The sequence below is a fragment of the Perissodus microlepis genome, chromosome 7, assembly GCF_051167445.1.
Source record: "Perissodus microlepis isolate ML-2025 ecotype Zambia chromosome 7, ASM5116744v1, whole genome shotgun sequence".
Classification (NCBI taxonomy): domain Eukaryota; kingdom Metazoa; phylum Chordata; class Actinopteri; order Cichliformes; family Cichlidae; genus Perissodus; species Perissodus microlepis.
Window position 1 is genome coordinate 25177799 of NC_140467.1, and position 19335 is coordinate 25197133.

The window sequence follows — 19335 nt, forward strand, 5'->3', positions numbered from 1 at the left end:
GGATTGGGGCCACTGGGGAAAAAAAGTGGGCACGTCTTTTTTTCATTTCCAGATGAAAAAAAAAAAAAAACGTGCCCACCCAGTGGCTCTAATCCTTCTCCGTAGCAACGTATTTGGTTAACGAACTTTATCAGGAAATAAAATTTACATTTTATTTTATTTTTACATTAATAGAACAATAACGACGAAAAACATTTTAAAAACAAAAAGCACAAGATAAAATAAACAAACAAATTTACGCTCGCTCCTGATTTAGCACAACTTGAAATGAATAAACTTAGAATAATGGGTCCTACATCATGTGCCAAAGCCTCTTACTCAGTGACATCTGAAACTTACAAGATGAAAAACGTTTTAGTTATTTCTTTAATTTGTCAGTCCCCTGTACAACACAATCCTGTAGGCAGTGTGAGAGAGTGTCAGACACGTCTTTGTCTACAGATATGTCAACAAAAGGGAAAAGGCTCAGGTAAAAAACTAATACCATAGTGTATGATTTGATACTTTATTATATTATATTATATTATATTATATTATATTGTGAAGTAGATAGATAATCTGGAAACCATCCCAGCTACCATAGGATGAGGATACCAACCAAATTCTGATTAACTTGGAGCATTTGGAGAATTTTCTTGGGAAAACAAGTGTGAACAACAGCTAACTCCCTTTATCCAGAGAACAACAGTAATTATTGCAGAATATGATTAGGGGCAAAATAAGGACAATATGGTTGCTATGTAAATAGAGAAAGTTGTTGAATAGTTGAACTCTGAAAATATCATGGAAGTGAAACAAGTGTTAGTGATTGTTTCAAACTGTGGTGCAAATAGATAAGATATTTTACTTTAAAGTATCGCAACAACCAATATAAAGTGTTGAATTTCACTGCCAAATGTCTGAGCAAGCATCCAGCAAAGAGCAGCGCAGGACCACATGCTGGGAAATCTGTCCTGAAAATACAGACCAGAAGTGATCTGTTAATTGAAATGGGAACAGAAGTGATGAGGTGACATGATGACACTTTTATGATCTGATTTCCTGTCTGTCGCTCAGTCGTGGCTCTTAACGAGACCACAGAGGGAATGGGTGAAGAGGAGAGATCCTGGGTGAATGACATTGTTGTACAGTTAATTATGTCGTCATTTTGGGTGAATTAAGGCTCAATTAGTGAAGTGACACAGTATTCATTGTCAAACTGTGGCTGCCATCGTCACTTTATTAAATACCAAGGTCTGTACAGCCTCCTGTAGTGTCATCCAGCTGTCCTGAAATACGTCGTGTCTTTGTGAACCTTTTGGTCACACTTTGGTCAAAGGTGTTGATAAAATTCTGCTCTTAGTGGAAGTTTTTGTATGAGACTTTGTTATTATGGAAAAATGAAAAATATTCTAACATGTATAAGCAGGCTGTGTATAATATTAGTCAGATGAAGCTGTTCAAAATAGAACAATTTTTTATATTCCCACCTATCATATAACACATTTTATACACAAAAAGACGAGTAGTGCATTATTATAGTGCATTTCTCTCTATAGAGAGAAATGCACTATAATAATGCACTACTCGTCTGCAAAGTCACCCGAGTCCAGATACAGGCCATATATGGCCTGTATCTGGACTCGGACACTCACCTATCACCTACCTGCCTGCCCTCCTGGAGTCCTTTGCTCTCTGGACTCAGTAACAGAAGTGGTTGGTTTTTCTGGCCCAAACACCCACAAAGCTTGCCTAGCTGCCTCCTCCTGAAATTTTCCCTCCTCAACTCACAAGTACACAATCCTCATATCTACAACATTCATGGATCTCTGGAAGCTTGGAATTAACTCTGCTCCTCTAACGTAGTGCTATCCCTCCCATATACAGGTAACAATACCAGCAATGAAATTCTTAGGCCCCTCAATATTGTACAGAGAAGAGTAAAACTGCACATAAGTAACACTAAATAAAAATAAGATAAACTATATAAATAAAGGAAATATATCCTCCTCGATATTTCAGCAGCTCAGTTGGTTGATGGTTTGTGGGTAGAAACTGTCCCTGAAGAGTGTATGGCTGGGGTGGCTGGGATCAGACAGGGTCCTCTGGGCCTTCCTCCTACAGCGCTGTTTGTAAAGGTCTGGATGGCTGGCAGTTCAGACCTGGTGATTCGTTGTGCTGATTTGACCACCCTCCATAGAGCTTTGTGGTCCAGAGCATTACAACTGCCTGCCAGGTCATGATGTAGTCAGAAGGAATACTCTTGATGGTGCATCGACAGAAGTTGGCGAGTATTCTGGGGTCCATGCCAAACCTCCTTAGCCGCCACAGAAGGAAGAACCACTGTCTCATTGCTTTTGTGATCACATTTGTGATGTCAGCAGCTCAGATCCTCACTCAGCAACCTGAAGTATCTGACTCCCTCCACCTCTGTCCCCTCCATGTAAATGGGAGTATGCCCTCTGCAGTCTCCTGTAGTCCACAGGGAGCTCTTTGGTCTTTCTGACATCCAGACACCGTGATGTCAAGTCTCTCATCTCTGTTCTGTAAGTGGGTGTCGTGCTTCCTGCCAGTCGAAAACATCATACAGCTCATTCAGTGCCTTCATGGCTTTGCCATGGAGGGGAATATAAACAGTGGAACAGAACACAGTTATAAACTCTCTAGGCAGATAAAATGGTCTGCATTTGATCATGAGGTGTTCAAGATTAGGAGAGCACCCTGATAAAACTGTTTGTACATCCACACACCACCACTTCTTAGTCATTATGCATACACCACCTCCCCTGCACTTACCAGAGACCTTTGTCCAGTCCTGGTGGTGAATGGAAAGACCCACAAGGACAATAGCTGAGTCAAGAACTGAGGAATCAAGCCACGTCTCCGTAAAAATAAAGAAATTACAGTCTTTAACAATCCCAGTGCAAAGTCACCCTGGCCCACAGTTCATCCAGTTTGTTTTCCAAAGTTTGGACGTTAGCAAGAAGAATGCTGGTAATTGGGGAATGGGGTTGTCATTCTCTGGCTCATTTCCCCTTTTCCTCCAGGGTAGTTTCCACTCTGGTAAGGTAAGCCACCTCCATTCATTAAAAAGTATGTTGGTGTGGTCTCAGATTGTGAATGCTGTCAAATGTCTATAAAGAGTTTGTCTTTCATAGATTATCAGTGCACTGCATGTTACAAAAAAAAAAATAGAAAATAGTGTTAAAAACACACAAAACATGCAAAATTGAGGTAGATGCCGAGCAACAGCAGCCATCCTCACTGGCGCAATCTTCTTTAGATCCGGAAGTGTAACAAAATTTGGGAGAAATTTTTACGTTTAAGAATTTCTTTAACATGGAAACAATATTTTGCATTAAAAAAAGTTGATTTGTATATTTTTAAAAAATGGAAAGAAAATTGCAAACAGTCCATTTGAAGAAAATCCAATGACAGGGACTCACAGATACAAACAAGAAAAAGGCTCATGTTACCACATACATAGTCAGCATGTGGGTACTACATTAGTCAGTGATAAAGCAGCGACAGCAGGATTGTCAGAAACATCTTAATCTTTGCCACACATAAATATCCAGCTTCCAGTAGATAGATGTTTTTGACAGAAATATTTTATCTGTTTCCCAGGCTGTCACACATCATTTTTTTTACTAAAAAATAAATCAGCTCAGTGTTATTCAGGTTTCCCATTAAAGCTTTACCAACTATAACTTATATGGGATTTATTTCAAACTTGTTCTTATTTAACTGTCTACTGTCTTGTAAAATGCACTGTATTTTCTTTTTTATTTCTTCTATGATATACAATATTCAGAGGCTGATTTCAGCAAAAAAAAAAAGGGCAACTAAATGTAATAAACATCGAGACAATGAGAGAAATTAAGTCTGGAGGGTTGTGACATAGATGATATTCTAGATATGTTAAGTTTTATGTGAGTCATGGTTTACAGAACGATAGGAAGAAGACCCAGTTTCATGGAATATCTCTGTTTGTTTGGAATGAATTGTATAAACGGAGGAATATGATTAAAAATACACGTGGGTGTGTGCTGGCTAGCACTCTCAGTCATAGCGCAGCTGTTCATTAGAAAAGTGTGAGTTTTTCTAATGAACAACACAGATGATTATAGCAGCCATCTCTGGCTCATTAAAGATGGAAAAGAACAGCCAGGCAAATATACCTGTCTACCTGTTTGTGATCATGAAGCTGTTGTTAATTATAAAAGACAATAAAAACATGATAAACAAGCAGAATAATACAAGCAGCTACAACATGTCAGTCAGAATCACTGACCCGTATGCCAGATTCTTCTTCTGCAGCCAGTCTAACTCTATATAGAAGAACTGAGTGATACACACACCCAGCAAATAGAGAACAGCTGTTCATTAGAAAGGTGTTAACTAAAATAATAATCAACACAAAAAATAACAACTACATAAACAGCCATCTCATTACCAGAATCCACTTCTGCCTGTTATTGTCTCTAACATTCAAATGCCTGCATCCAAAATAAAATGTTAGTGAGTTGGTCAATCCACCACTTCTACAACTAAAGTTTTTATGGAAGCAGAGGAAATAGATGAATGAATGAATAGAGGAGTTAGGGTCCAACAAGGTGCATTTTTTTTTTTTGATCTTGGCAGTATTTGTGTGTATGCACATGTGTGTAATTACTTCTATCTTTAGACACAATAGTGTGAAAAGTTTTGAATGAATTCTGATAAAACTTTGTAGGGGTGTAGAGTGGGGTCATGTTAACAATCTGTTCAAATTTGAGTTACATCCATGAAGGTCGTCAAGATCAACTTAATGATTGGCTGATAATTGACAGAAGGCTTAGAAACTACAACTCTTGCAAACGTGCTGTGCATTTTTAAGATATATTGTCACGGCCTGGAGGTTCAGCTGGTCGCTGATCAGCTGTTTCTCTCTATCTCTCTAGTTCGCTCTCTCTCTCGCTCTCTCGCCGGGGCGGAACTCATTATGGGTTCATGCCCTTGGCCCACGCCCTCGGAGGAGGAAACACCTGTGCCTCATCAGTGTGGATGGCATTTAAGCCAGGAAGCAACGGCTGTTCTTTGCTGGATCGTTGTGAGAATCGCCCTCTGGACTGTTTGCCCTGGTGTTCCCTGAGTGACGAGTGTTCGAGTGGATTCGTGTTTGGATTGTTTGGAGAGAGACAAGAGTGTTCACCTGGATTTCCCCCGGAGCCCTGCCCCTCTCACCTTTGTATATAGCGCTGCCCCTCTCACCTTTTGTAGATACACTCATTGGACATTGTTCATTACAGTTTTTTACAGACGCTAGGACACATTTCTCAATACTTAGGTCACTTTTGCAAAACTCCTCACACAGTGAGCACAACAGAAGTCTATGTGGGCTAAACTGAGGATCAGTTATCATTGTTTTGGCACAAAATGCATTCAATGACTACATCTCTCAAATTTCATGAATTATTTTCTCACTCAGACACAACAACTGCCAAAAATCTTTGTACGTACAGGACATTTTGCATGTACTTACATACTGTTTTCAAAACTGTTAAACTTATGGTCAAAACAATAACATAATGCAAAACTGAATAAGACAGCAAAATTCAACAGCAATATTTTATTGAAACATATTTTAAATCTAAAAATGCAGTTTAACCAGCCACAGCTGATTCTCATTGTAGATGAACATCTACACAGGTGTTACTCCTTCAATTTCATTTCAAAAGGAGACAACTGCCGAATAGGTTTGTTTTGTGACATAAACATGGACCCAGCCAGAAATGGAGAAGTGGCTGAAAGAGGAAGAAGAGTGGCTGGGAGGGGGCGAGGAATACGTATGCGTGGTGGAAGAAGAATAAGAGGAAGATCAAGAGCTGTAGTCTCAGATGAGATCAGAGCTACTGTAATTGATCATGTAGTAAATCATGGTCACTCAATGAGAGAGGCTGGTCAGAGAGTGCAGCCAAATCTGCAACGCTCTACAGTGGCATCTATTGTTAGAGTTTTCCGGCAAGCCAACAGGTAACTTGTATTCTGCAAGGGCATTTGCACATTTCAGAAGTAAATAAGCTTTTGTGTAATTGTTGTTGCATTTCTGCTTAGGACTCAACGGTTACCTCACACAGGAGGGAGAGGACGGATTTTCACTGATGTGCAGGAAACTGCCATTGTTGATATGGTCATCAGAAACAATGGGATAAAACTCACTGAAATTAGACACAGAGTCTTGGCAGACAATGTTACTTTCGCAAATATTCACAGTGTAAGCATAACAACAATTTCTAGAGTCCTGAAAAAACATCAGGTCAGGATGAAACAGTTGTACACTGTGCCTTTTGAGAGGAACTCTGAACATGTCAAGCAACTCAGGAACCAGTATGTCCAGGTAAGATCACAATAAAATACAGATCTGTTTTTGAACAAAACCAAACACATACAAAGACAATTTTTACAAATTTACTACTGTAACAGCTTATGTTGCCTTGTGGATTTATGTTAGAGAGTCATGGAGATTGAAGGCAGGCAAACACACCACATTTTCATCTTTGTGGATGAGGCAGGTTTCGACTTGGCCAAAGCACGGCGACGAGGGAGGAATGTGATTGGGAAGAGAGCCACAGTGAATGTCCCGGGCCAGAGGGGTGCCAACATCACAATGTGCGCAGCAATATCCACTGATGGACTGCTGTTACACAGACCACTAATTGGGCCATACAACACTGAACGGCTCCTTGCGTTCCTGCATGATCTCTATGGAAGGGTTGTGCTAGGTGAGGAAAGGGATGCGGAGAGAAGGAATCAGCCAACATTTATAATTGTATGGGACAATGTGGCATTTCATCACCCCCGTGCAGTCACCGAGTGGTTTGCAGCCCATCCCAGAATGGAGTCTCTTTTCCTCCCACCTTACTCTCCATTCCTCAACCCCATAGAGGAATTCTTTTCCTCATGGCGGTGGAAGGTTTACGACCACCATCCACATGATCAAATGTCCCTCCTGGATGCAATGAATGCTGGATGCCTGGAGATATCAGCAGAAGATTGCCAGGGATGGATCAGGCATGCCAGAAGATTCTTTCCTAGGTGTATTGCCCTAGATGACATAAGATGTGATGTGGATGAGAACCTGTGGCCAAATGGAGAAGACCGAGTAGATTAGCATTACTATTGTATGTGTATCAGTGGATGGTGTGTATACAAATTCTTGTATTTTGGGATTACTTAGTGCAAAAACATAAAAATACATAAACAAATATTAACGAATTCTGCATGATGTCTGATTCATTCCAGTAACATATATTGAAATTATAAACAGAGATGTGTCCTTGTTTTACACAAGAAAACACTGTGTAATGCTACATGTTGTTAGTGTTTTTTAGGTCATTGTTTTGTGGGTGACAAAGTGTGTTTGTCGACTGTCAACCTTTGCTAATGTTCTGGAAGAATGAGTTTATTTGAGACCTGAATAAAGTGTTTTGGTAGTTGTAGTGCATTTTGAATGTGAAATGAACTGCTTTGCCAAGCTGAAGGTCAGTTAGGAGAATTGTGTGAAGAGTTTTGCAAAAGTGACCTAAGTATTGAGACATGTGTCCTAGCGGCTGTAAAAAAACTGTAATAAATTCTCTTGTGTGCGTCAATCCCCGGAGTCCAATGCGTGAGTCCACCTTGTACACCGTGACATATATAGAAAGTATCATGTAACATTTGACCTCTGACCTCTCCATCAAGGTCGATAAATTGATCTGAAGGTCAAAGTGATAATGATGCTATATAGAGCTATTTAAAACTATGTTTCGGCCATTGTTTGTGTTGACAACATGTAGGCATATAGATTTAAAGATCTCTACCTACTTACAAGGACAACTATTCCTCAATGAATTTAACGTGAACTGAGTTACCTACACCTGCCTCACAGAGCCCACCGTATACACTGTGCCTCAAACTCAACCACACATACGCTCTAAATACAATCAACTGCAAACTACTAGTGCATAAAAACACACTGAAGTGGAAAAAGACATCTCATCCTCACTTCAGCTGTGTGACATACACACAGATATGGTCACAGTCTGCTCAGCACCTGCTTCCCTCTCGTGGCCTGGTGGCACACTCAGTTATGTGTGTGTGTGTGTGTGTGTGTGTGTGTGTCAGTGCTTGTGTGTGATTGATGATGGGTTGCATCTTGCTGTGCTCTGAAGCACTTCGTTGATTTAAACTGCTGAACCAGCAAGATCCTCTGTATGTGTGTGTGTGTGTAGGTGTGCGTGTGTAGGTGTGTGTGTGTGTGTGTGAGAGAGAGAGAGAGAGACATAGTGAATCTAAGCCAAAGAAACACAGCTGGTTAACAGCAGTTCCCCGGCAGATGTTTCCTAAATAAAGCTTGGTGTAATTCAAAAGCCATCCAGTCAGCCAATCTTTTAGCAGGTTCTGACACATTTTCAGGCCACAGTACATGTTTTAAATAGTACCGCACAGTTTAGTTAAGCTGTAACTAAATTTGTATCAGTATCAAATCTAATTAAACATTAAAGGATAATTTTGCTACATTTCATTCTACAAAGCCAATTATCAAGACCATCACAGATTGCTCCTGTAGCTGCTCTATCACACCTCTATCACAGCTGCTTTGATCACACAACCAGGGATTGTTCGGCCTAGATGAGCAGGTATACACAGAAACTATGCTTTTTTACATGCAAACCTGTGCTACTATGATACAAAGAGCATATTCCGACCTTTCCCCATTGAAATTCAACACACTACACTACAAAACCAACAACACTGTCTTCAGGTCAGCTGACATAGACTACTACACAAGAGTGAAAGTTGACTTGAAGAGAGGGAAAAGGGTCCTAAAAGAACAAGACTGAGGGATTGGGCTACAGCAATAACCAATAATAAAGGCAGCACGAACAACGCTGTAAACAGTGACATGGAGGAACCAAATAATTTATTTGCATGATTTGAAGCTAATGAAGTCACTGGCTCCAGTATGTGACATGTGTGCTAAGCTTAGTCAATCCTAGGAAGGCAGCTGGACCCAACAGAGTTCCAAGTAAAGTACTCCAAGCATGTGCTAACTAGCTTTTTCACAAAAACCTTCAACATCTTCCTGCCACTAGTCACTGTACCATTGTACCATAAGTCATCCACCCCTGCAACCACTGCTCCAAAAAAACCCAATGCATCTGAACAATCGTAAAGCCATTGCACTTACACCGGTGATCACGAAGTGCTATGAGAAACTGGTCTTGCATTACAATTACATTAAAACTACCTTGCCTCCCACATTTGACTCACATCAGTTTGTTTACAAAGGTAACAGATACACAGAAAATGCCATTGCTATAGCAATTCACATGATACTAAATCACATAGAACACAGGGGGAGCTCTGAGAGGATGCTTTCAGTACTGCAGTCCCATACATCCTAATCGGCTGACTACAAGACAGGCCTCTCCATGTCCATTTACATTTTCCTGATTAAAGACTTTCTCAGGAGCTGTCCACAGAAAGTCAAAATAAAACCTCATGTCGTGGTCCTTGGTCTTTGAACCAGCATACTGAGTTTTGGGATGTTTTGTGTTTGTGTGAGCTCATGATTTGTATATGTCATAGTCCTGGTCTCAATGTTTCTTACTTCCTGTTTTATACTGATTGTCCCTCAACTTCTGTGTGTTGTGTCAAGTTTTGTTTCCTCTGTCCAGTTAGATTCTTTTCACCTGTGTCTTGTTTTCCCCAGCTGTTTGCCTTCTGTTTGTAAGTCCACAGTTTCCCTCTGCTCTTTTTTGTTTCCCCCTTTTAGTTGTGTGCCCTTTAGTCATGTTTTAATGTAAATAGTTATAGTTTAAGACTTTTGCTCCTGACCAGCTTATCTTTGTATTTTTGTTTAAGTTTAGCAATAAAGCATTTTTTGATTTTTATACCTTCCAAGTCCTGCATTTGGGTCCTACTCAGCTCAACTTGACCTCTCCTCTCCCACTAAGGACTGGCAAACCTCAAAGCTGTGAGGGGAGTCCAGCCCACTACTCTTTTACACTCATGACTGCATACCAGTCTACTTCTCTAACTCCATATTTAAATTTGCTGACAACACACCCACCACTGAGCTCGTCACAGGTGAAGGTGAGTCTACATATCGGGATGAGATAAAAAAAAAAGAAAAAGAAAAGACTCTCAGGATCGCGCTCATTAAATAACCTGACACTAAACACTACAAAAACAATAATTAGTTCTGGACAGCAGGTGGAAATCAGACACTAATCTGGCCCCTCCATGCATGAATATGGGATCATTCTGGGGCTATCGTATATGAAAATCTCACCAGGTTGGCCAATACGACTCCAACTGTAAGAGGCCACAGCAACGACTGTGATTTCCTGAAAGTGTCCAAGAAACAGAGCTCAGAGAGGAAATTTCTGGTAGCCCTCTGCCAGGCAACCATCAAAAGCCTGCTTACATACTGCATGTTGGTGTGGTATGCAGGCTGCTGAGAAAATCACTAGATGCCCACTGTGTCAGCAGGGCTACCAGCAGGATGTTAAAGTGAATTGTTAAATGTTGTCATTTTTATGCTTACCATCTCTACATTTTTTTTTTAACTCTGTGATGAAAGGAATTCTTTTATCCCCTCCCCAGCCTCTCGAGGTTCTGGGGGGGATGTAGTGTTTTATTGCAGATACATTCTATCTGGAAGATCTGTTTCTTGTGATGTTGTTTCCTGCTTTTATGACCCTTTTGGTCAGCAGGAGGCCACACACACACACACACACACACATTCTCACATGCATACAGATGTTTACACATACACACACATAGTGCCTTGTCTTAGAACCATTTGGGGGGTTTTATGGTGGGCGTTGTTTTGCTGTGATGTGTATTGTGTGAACTGTTTTCCCAATAAAAGGCAGCAAGCGGAGGCCGGATTTGGGGTCATTTTGTGGTAGACACCAACGAGGCCTCCCTTGCAAGTAAATTGATCGATCGCTGACTGTCTTGTTTTCTTCATGATGAATAAGTCTCTAAACCAGCGGGGCTTGTGGAAACACAGACCCAACAGAGGACTTTACATACATCAGTTGTCATCTCTTTGACCTGTTGCCCTCTGTCAGTAAATGAACTGCAAAAATTGTTGTCATTGACAAATACTTATTGCAATAGAGTTAAAGCTTGTTTGTCAGCTTCACTTCCGTTATATTACATTAACTTCAAATCTATTGTTGTGGTCTACAGAGGACACAGCCAAGATAAAAAAGAAGTGGCTTTTGGGCCAGCCAGAGCCCAGACTTGAACATCTCTGGAGAGATATCTACTGACGCCTTATCCAATGTGATGGAGCCTGTACACTGTGCACTGTAATTCTGTATGAACACTATCTCTTAATTAACGGGTGGGCCAATCTCAACAAAACTTTGCATGAGCATCATCACATATACAGCAATCATTACCCTCATGTTTCTTAAAGAAACCATTTATGAGAGATCCCAGTTCTTTGGATTCATATTCATCCCCCTGCAAATGAGAAGTTATGTCCTCGTTTCATGTGTCACATTCAACTTGTGTCGCCCTTTATAACTTAACAGTCACAAAAAAATGAATGAGTAATGTCTGTAGACCAGAATCAGCTAACAGAAAGTGAGCAGTTTATTGAGGCTGACTGATATCCTGACAATAGCAATGCAAAAGGGAGCTAAAACCTCAACTAACAAACCAAAACTGGGAAAAACACCAAGACCATACAAACTGAGAGACACGAGGGAAAGCAAACAGACATTCCAACAAGGGACAAGAGGGGAACAAATGAGACATAACAAGACAGGAGAAGCAAAACTGACTGTCAAAATAAGGCAGGAAACATGCAAACGCAGAGCCAGAGACCCAGAGACCAAAGATAACAGACACATGATAGACAGAGATGACAGAGCTGAGAGAAAGGAAGTGATGAACAGAGAGAAAGACAGATACAGAAAGACATGACAGGGTGGGGAGACCGAAAGGAACAAATATGAAGACATGACAGACTTAACATAGAAGATAATATGGACGCTATAGAAAGACAGGAGGGGGATACTAAAGGGAATGAATAAACCTAAGACATTTAACTAACCTAGAGACGCATAAGGAGAACTATATGGGATGAGAGACACTCACAAAGAACACAAAGTAAATAGAACCTAGGAACACAAACCATTTCTTAACAACTCAAAAATGAAGAATTAACTAGATTCACAACCTTAAGCACCTCAGCAGAATACTAAATTAAACCGGAAAGCCAGAAGTGAAACTCTATTTTAAAACTGATACAGAGGGAAACAGTGAATAGGAAAAACAAAAATAATCAACAATTATAACCGAATATAATCGTCAAGAATGTAAATATTTTACACAAGTGGCAACAAAATAAAAGATTGTAAAAGAACATCAAGAAAAGGATGAGTGAGGATGTGACAAAGTCTTAGAAAGTTTAGTAAAATTCATTTTTAGAAGTATATTGAAGGAATTCACAGATTTTGCAAGACTCATTCAGCTCATTGTAGAGTTTACAAAAGTATGGCCACCTTTAGATTGAAACCTTGGTTTTGGAATGGCCGGGGATTCCCCAGATGAGCAGTTAAGGGTGCAAGCTAGTTCATTTAGGTCAGCATTTCTTTTACAAAGCACCTGACCACGAGGGGCTTTAAAGGTGAAGGAATAAAAGTAAAGATTGAAATAAAAAACCTGCTGGGACCCAGTGAAGAAAAGCCAGAGTAGGGTGTGTGTGAGAACAAGAGCTGCTTGTAATTTTGATTTAATTTTGTCGATGGATCTTATTTAGAAAAAACAAGACCAAACAACTTTCCTGATGTGTACTTTATAGTTTAGGGCTGTGTACTGCTTAGGTTTCTGGCAGCTGGTTCAACATTTGCAAATAAGGGGCCACTGACACTTTCACAATGATTGTTGTGGTTTTGACGATTGAACTGTGAGATTTCTGATTGAGGTATTTCACAGAAGAAGATTTGTGATAAATATATTTCCATGTTTAACATGGAGATTAGCTGGATTGAAAAGATAATCTCTGTGAATACAGCCAAACATTATGATTTGAACTCTTGCTCACTTACTCTGCAAATAACGCTTTGCTTATTTTTTCCTTGTAGCATCGCAAAGTATATTTCTGTAAGGTCACTGTACACGGAAGTGTGCATATACTGTTTCTCTATGTCTGTTGATCTCATTGTGTGTGCTGGGAGGAGTGTGTTAGCAGCAGACTGGGTGTCATGAAGGTGCCAGCGTGTGTGCTGAAGCGTAAGTGTGGGGCATGTGTATGTATTCATGCATGCAGTGAGTTAATTCCAAGTGTGTGTGTTGAAGCATGCATTGTATTAATTGTATGTGTGTGTGAAATCAAGTGGAGCTGAAGTTCATACAAACTCAGACAAGGAACAGCTTAAAGTCTCAACTCCTCATATGTGACTGCTACATGAAAACCCAGATCCATATCTACATTTTAAATGGAAATTGCATTGATTTCCAAACCATATCTATAAAATTAGATCCAAGAATTCGTAATTGCACATGTGTTATGATTTGGAATACTTTATCTTGTCTGGGTCCATTAAAAAGTTTGATGACAGCATTTTGGAACAAACCAAGAAATCTTTACATCTACTTGAAACCACAATAAAAACCTTACCATGTACATTTATTAAGCTCCCTGATGATTTTGGCAAATCCTTAGAAAACATATTTTACACACAAGAAATGTTTATTATCTACCTCTGTCCATGACCTTCATCTTCTGTTGTGGGACATAGAATACATTATTATTATTATTTTAGCAATTTACAAAAAAAAAGCAAAACATTTTCAGAATGCCTGTAAATGTATTAGCAATACAAACTCAAATATAACTATGCAGAAGGGTGTTCCTTATATTTATATATGCTAAGTTGTTATTTGAGATGTTTTTGGAAGCATATACTTCACAAGTGTTTTCTGAAATAACTCCAAATCAGATGTGATGTGAACACAAAGACTATAGAGATCTGTGTTTTGCATCTGAGCATGTTGTGAACCTATGAAATTGTGGATTCCTGAGTCCTAATGTTTCACTCATCACATTCCTGATCCTGTGGCTTTACCTAAGAGCAACGTGTCATTATTGTATATATCTGCTCCGGGTTTCCATATTGTTTTCCTCCATATCATAAAATCAGTCCCATTTTTCACATCTGATGAAAACGGCAACTGCATCATGATTTAAGCAACAGAAGCAAGTAAACAAGTGAGACTGACAACTTCCAAGAAATATAATAGGAGTGCACAAAGATTTGGTGTCACCAACTCAGCTTGCTGCTCTGTTCCAAATATGTTTTTGGCCATGATGTCATTGTGAAACAGGACTTCTTTGAGTTATGATCAATATTTTGCTAGAGCACTATGACCTTTAATTTCTGATCACTCACCAACAAATTCTAATGTATTCATTCTTGAGTCCAAGTAAATGTTGCGTTTCAGCAAAATTTAAGAGCTTTCATAAGACTGAGAGAGGCTCTGGCCAAAGCTGTCACTGGCACATGATAAAATCATTTAAAGGTCCATCAACACTTTGGCAGTTTTTCTCTCCACCTCACATCTTCATCCTCATCAGTAGCAATTACGTTCATATAACAAGAAGCAAAAAATTGTGTCTGAATACAGAAGTAGAAAATTATGGGTCATCCAGGCCTTGAAGTCATGTTTGAAGTGTGACTAACTAGATTAACTATCGTCAGCAGCTTATTAACAGGATTTTTTGCTTTCATGGATCATCGGAAGTATTACAGTGGGGCCTTCCTACATAGTGGGGTCCAAGTACGAGGCTTTATGTCATGAGGAGTCACACTTACCATGTACCAATTAACAACTGAACCCTAACACCACAAAGACAGGGACCCCCTGAGGTGGGGGCACAGTCTTAACATTTTATGCAGAAGGCTGCTCAGCAAAAGTGCACAACCTGACCTCCAAAAAAGTTGGAACGCTTCAAAAGATGCAAACACAGCGTAATGTTATACAAATAACTTGAACCCAATATTTATTTGGAAACAGCTAAAATGAACAAAAATGAAAAACAAATGCTCAGTTTAAAGTTGATGTTTGTGTGCGTTGTGTGGACAGCTACACGCTTAGCATTTTGTTGCATCACTTCATCCTTTAACAACATTTTTTAAGCACATGTAAACTGAGGGGAACAAATACTGTGGCTTTGGTCCATAAATTATATTTTGTTTTGTTTTTTTATTATGTCTTTCAGTCCAGGATTTTTAATGGTTGGAATGCAAAAATAAGTCTGTCTAGTCTTAATAACCACACTGACAGTAGATATGTCAATACAGAAAATAAGGTTAATAATATAAACTTTACATGACCTGCAAATTACAATATTCGGATTTTATTTGTATGAGCATTTTGTGGGAAACTGTTAGAATTCAGATTTGCCCTAAACACAAACAGACACACACAGATGATTTTTTTTTGCGCCCGGCCCAAGTGTTTGTAATGTAGCAGCCCTCTAAAATGACCACTGGACTACAAATCAACTAATTAAGCACTTGTCAACCAGCAGATTATTGTATCATGCCCTGCAACTGGCAATTTTCTGCTTGGTTGTCTCATCACTGTGTTCACTGAGGTGGCTTCAAAGTGCCTCTGTGTAATTACTAATCTTTCTCTGATGGGAGCTGCAGTAAATAAAAGTTTGTGTCTAACTTTCTAATTATTTATCTGACTTCAATATTATTAGTTTGAGGGAATGACCTGTCTTCACATCATGATTACACAGAGAACTGAGCTGTGGAAAACGTCAATTCACGTCTAATCACTTTGTGCTGTGAAATGGATCAAATATCATTCAGCGTCCACATTAGTTCTATTTTAAGTTGACTGCTTTTTCTGATAAAGCAGTTACACAGGATGGGATACTGAATCTGTAAACAATAATTCAGTAATATTAACTTCAATTTTGCAATATTTCAAGTACTTAACTAGATATCCTGCAATCTTTGCAAGCTTGCATTTCAAAACTGTTTGAGTGTTTGGAGTTTTGGGGATGTTGACAGTCACAGTTTGTATGATGTAGAGCATGAATGCCAATAAATCCTAAATCCTAAATTAGCCTTTCAAGTGTTTAACTTTAAATAAGTCAAAGACAGCGCTGATTATTACCAGTGGCATAATAATTATATATAGGGACATTCTTTCATTGTCTCATCCCAGAAAGAAAAGAACATAAATCGCTTCAGTTTATTTTGTAGTTGTGATCTTTGCAGTATATAAAGTCTGCCTGTGCCCTGAGTGTGTGTGTGCACGGCAGGTTTTACAGTACTGTCCTTCATCTGCCCACTGCACACTTGCTTCATGTCACTAATCAGATCTCCATCTATTTGAGGACCAATTCTCCACTAACAGTTTAAGGTCAGTTGTCTAGTGTGTCTCGTCTGCTTGCTGTCTGCTCTTCTTTGTTCCCAGCCAGAGTTTTTAATTCACAGAGGTTAACTATCCTGAGCTCACTCACCTGCCTGAGTGCTCTCCACCTCTCCACTCCTGTGTTTATCCCTCGACTGGATTGAATTCCTGGAATTGCAATCTTTCACCTCCTCAGCAGAAGTATTTCCCTGGCTCAATCGGGAATTCCCACAATACTCTACTTTGTATGTTTAAAAATAAAAGCAGCAAACCTTTTCCCTGCCTCTGTCTCCACTTAGGTCCACAGGTCTGATAAAATTATGACAGAAAATTTTCTCACTTGAATAAGACTTGAGAGAAGTGTTTTGTATACTCTATATGCTTTATTAGTATGTAAAACTAATATTTGATATAATGAAAAGCAACATTTTCTTTTAACTGTTTTTTAAATTCTATCATTGAACTAAATGTATGTTTTTAACCCCTTTTCACTCTAAAGGTCACTGTACCTACCAGGCTGTGCAAATAAAGCAGTAACATCACTCACTTACTGTTAAGGCTGTCATTTTATTTTCTTTCATCACATTTGCAGCTTTTATTGGGTACAAGACTTATGGACTTTTTAAGTTGTCATAGTTGTGGCACTGTCTGACAGTAATGATAGGAATTGGTGCTGGGTTTTTCTTTTGGGGGGGTTGGTACAGCTTAAGGGAAACAGTTGGTAAAGACACCATTCAATGTCATGCCAACACTTGTCTCACATGTGCTTCTTAGTTTTTGCAGTTAAGTTAGCAAAGACAAATGCAGCAGGATTTTCATGACAACTAGCAGTACTTTCAGTCATACACACAAACTTTCTGACATCCTAAGTGCTCTGACACACAAACAACACACAACACGCACACACACACACACAGGTTGATAGGTATTCTTTCTGCTTTCTTTCGCTCTCTCTGTCCACACACCCAGCTCCATACCCAGCTAATGAAGTGTAAAAGATATTTTCTCCAGACCATTGCTACAAAAATGGAATTTGCACTTTATGAAACAAGTGACGCACACATGCACACACACGCGCGTCGCAGCTTTAAAAGGTGTCATTTGTCCGCTTCAGTAACCAAGGTGAATATTCACCCTGACAGCTCCCAGAAAAGAGACAGAGCAAAGTCAAGAGGAACCGTCGTCAAAGAAAGAAAGAAAAAATAAGAGTTGCAGAGAAAAAGGAAACAGAGAGAGATTATTGGACTCATACTATCCCCTCCTGGACCATCAAGAAACAGCAGGCTTGCTTTGCGTGTGTGTGTGTACTATGTTTTTATATCTTTGTGGGGACCAAAAATTGGAAGTTTACTATACTTGTGGGGACCAAGAGCCCTATGGGGGCAAAATCCCCGTCCCCACGAGTTTGAAGGTATTTTTGAGACTCAAAATGTGGTTTCAGTGTCAGGGTTACAATTATGGTCAGGGTTAGGATTACGCATTAATTTTTTGACGGTTAGAGTTAGGGTAAGCGGCTAGAGAAAGCATTATGTCAATTAGATGTTCTCACAAAGATATGAAAACACGACTTTGTGTGTGTGTGTGTGTGTGTGTGTGTGTGTGTGTGTGTGTGTGTGTGTGTGTGTGGGAGAGAAAGGTACCAGATGCTCTCATTTTCACTTCCAAAGCTGTGAGTATACTGTCAGCATGGCAGGTGTGTGTGTGCGACAGCCTACTATTTCCTGCTCTTTCCAGATATATGTATGTATTAAAAAAATTTATTAAAGTGAACATTTTCATAATTGACAACAAAATTATCTACAATTTTATAACTAAAAATTTTCATATTTTTATTTTCAATGAAACATTTTCCAAGTTGTGAGGTAAGTTTTCACCATTACACCGGAGGAAAAAGAATTTCAGACTTTATTTCACAGCTGAAATTCATGCACAACATTAAAGTATGACCAACAACTTTTTTTTGTTTGTATTCTGCCCTAATTTCAGTCAGTATTTCATGTACCATTATTGTGCATGCTGATTTTGAAAGGATTATATCAATATGTAGGATGAGACATCTCTGACCTTTCAAGTGACTGACTAACAAAATGCGATAGGTACTCTATCTACACTATAAAAGTATTCACTCACCCACCCAAATCATTGAATTCAAGTCTTCCAATCACTTTTATGGCCACAGGTGTATAAAATCAAGCACCTCGGCATGCAGACTGCTTCTGTGATAGCATGCCACCAATCTCTATCTATCTATCTATCTGTTTGTCATTCTTTCTGTTTCTGTTTCACACAACATAATCATCACTGGACAGCCTAATACCATCTAAAGTTAAATGGCTTGGAAACAGCACCAGTGCCCTCAAACAATACACATGTACAAACATATAGTGCAGCTGATGTGTGTGTGTGTGTGTGTGTGTGTGTGTGTGTGTGTGTGTGTGTGTGTGTGTGTGTGTGTGTGTGTGTGTGTGTGTGTGTGTGAGAGATAGTGATGTGAGCGGGTGCTTGTGACCTGTGCTGTTTGCTTGACTGACTGCATGTTGACTTGACAAGTCTCTTTGTCCTTTTGAATGAAAGCCTGTGGAGCCACACGTGTACAGAAACACAAACACGCACATCCACATGTCACAGCAGGAGGTGTGAGGAGGTGAGAGAGGAGCTTTTAGCTAATGAGCTTTTTTCATCCCTCATTTACTATCACACCCTGCGCTTCAACAGTTACTTTGACCACTTCCTCGTCTATCTCTGCCAGTTTTCAGTTGTGTCTCAAATTCTCCATTTTAGCGTATTTGTGTGTATCAGGTTTTATTTAATTTATTTTTTGTAACAGTGGATGCAGTGATAACTGCTGAGTGGAATACAAATGGGAGCACATGGTTGTTAATAAATTAACTCTTGGCCAGACACATCATGGGACTTTTAGCTCTAAAACAATGA

At 39.4% G+C, this 19335-nt stretch overlaps 1 protein-coding gene across 1 annotated transcript; it reads left to right on the forward strand.

Moving 5' to 3' along the window:
* The first annotated feature begins 6221 nt into the window (after positions 1 to 6221).
* LOC146383158 (uncharacterized) lies at positions 6222 to 7347 on the forward strand. Its single transcript, XM_084932549.1, has 2 exons — positions 6222 to 6358; positions 6473 to 7347. The coding sequence occupies exons 1-2, from the start codon at positions 6284 to 6286 to the stop codon at positions 7130 to 7132; spliced, it is 735 nt and encodes a 244-aa protein (XP_084788675.1). The 5' UTR covers positions 6222 to 6283; the 3' UTR covers positions 7133 to 7347.
* Positions 7348 to 19335: the final 11988 nt, after the last annotated feature.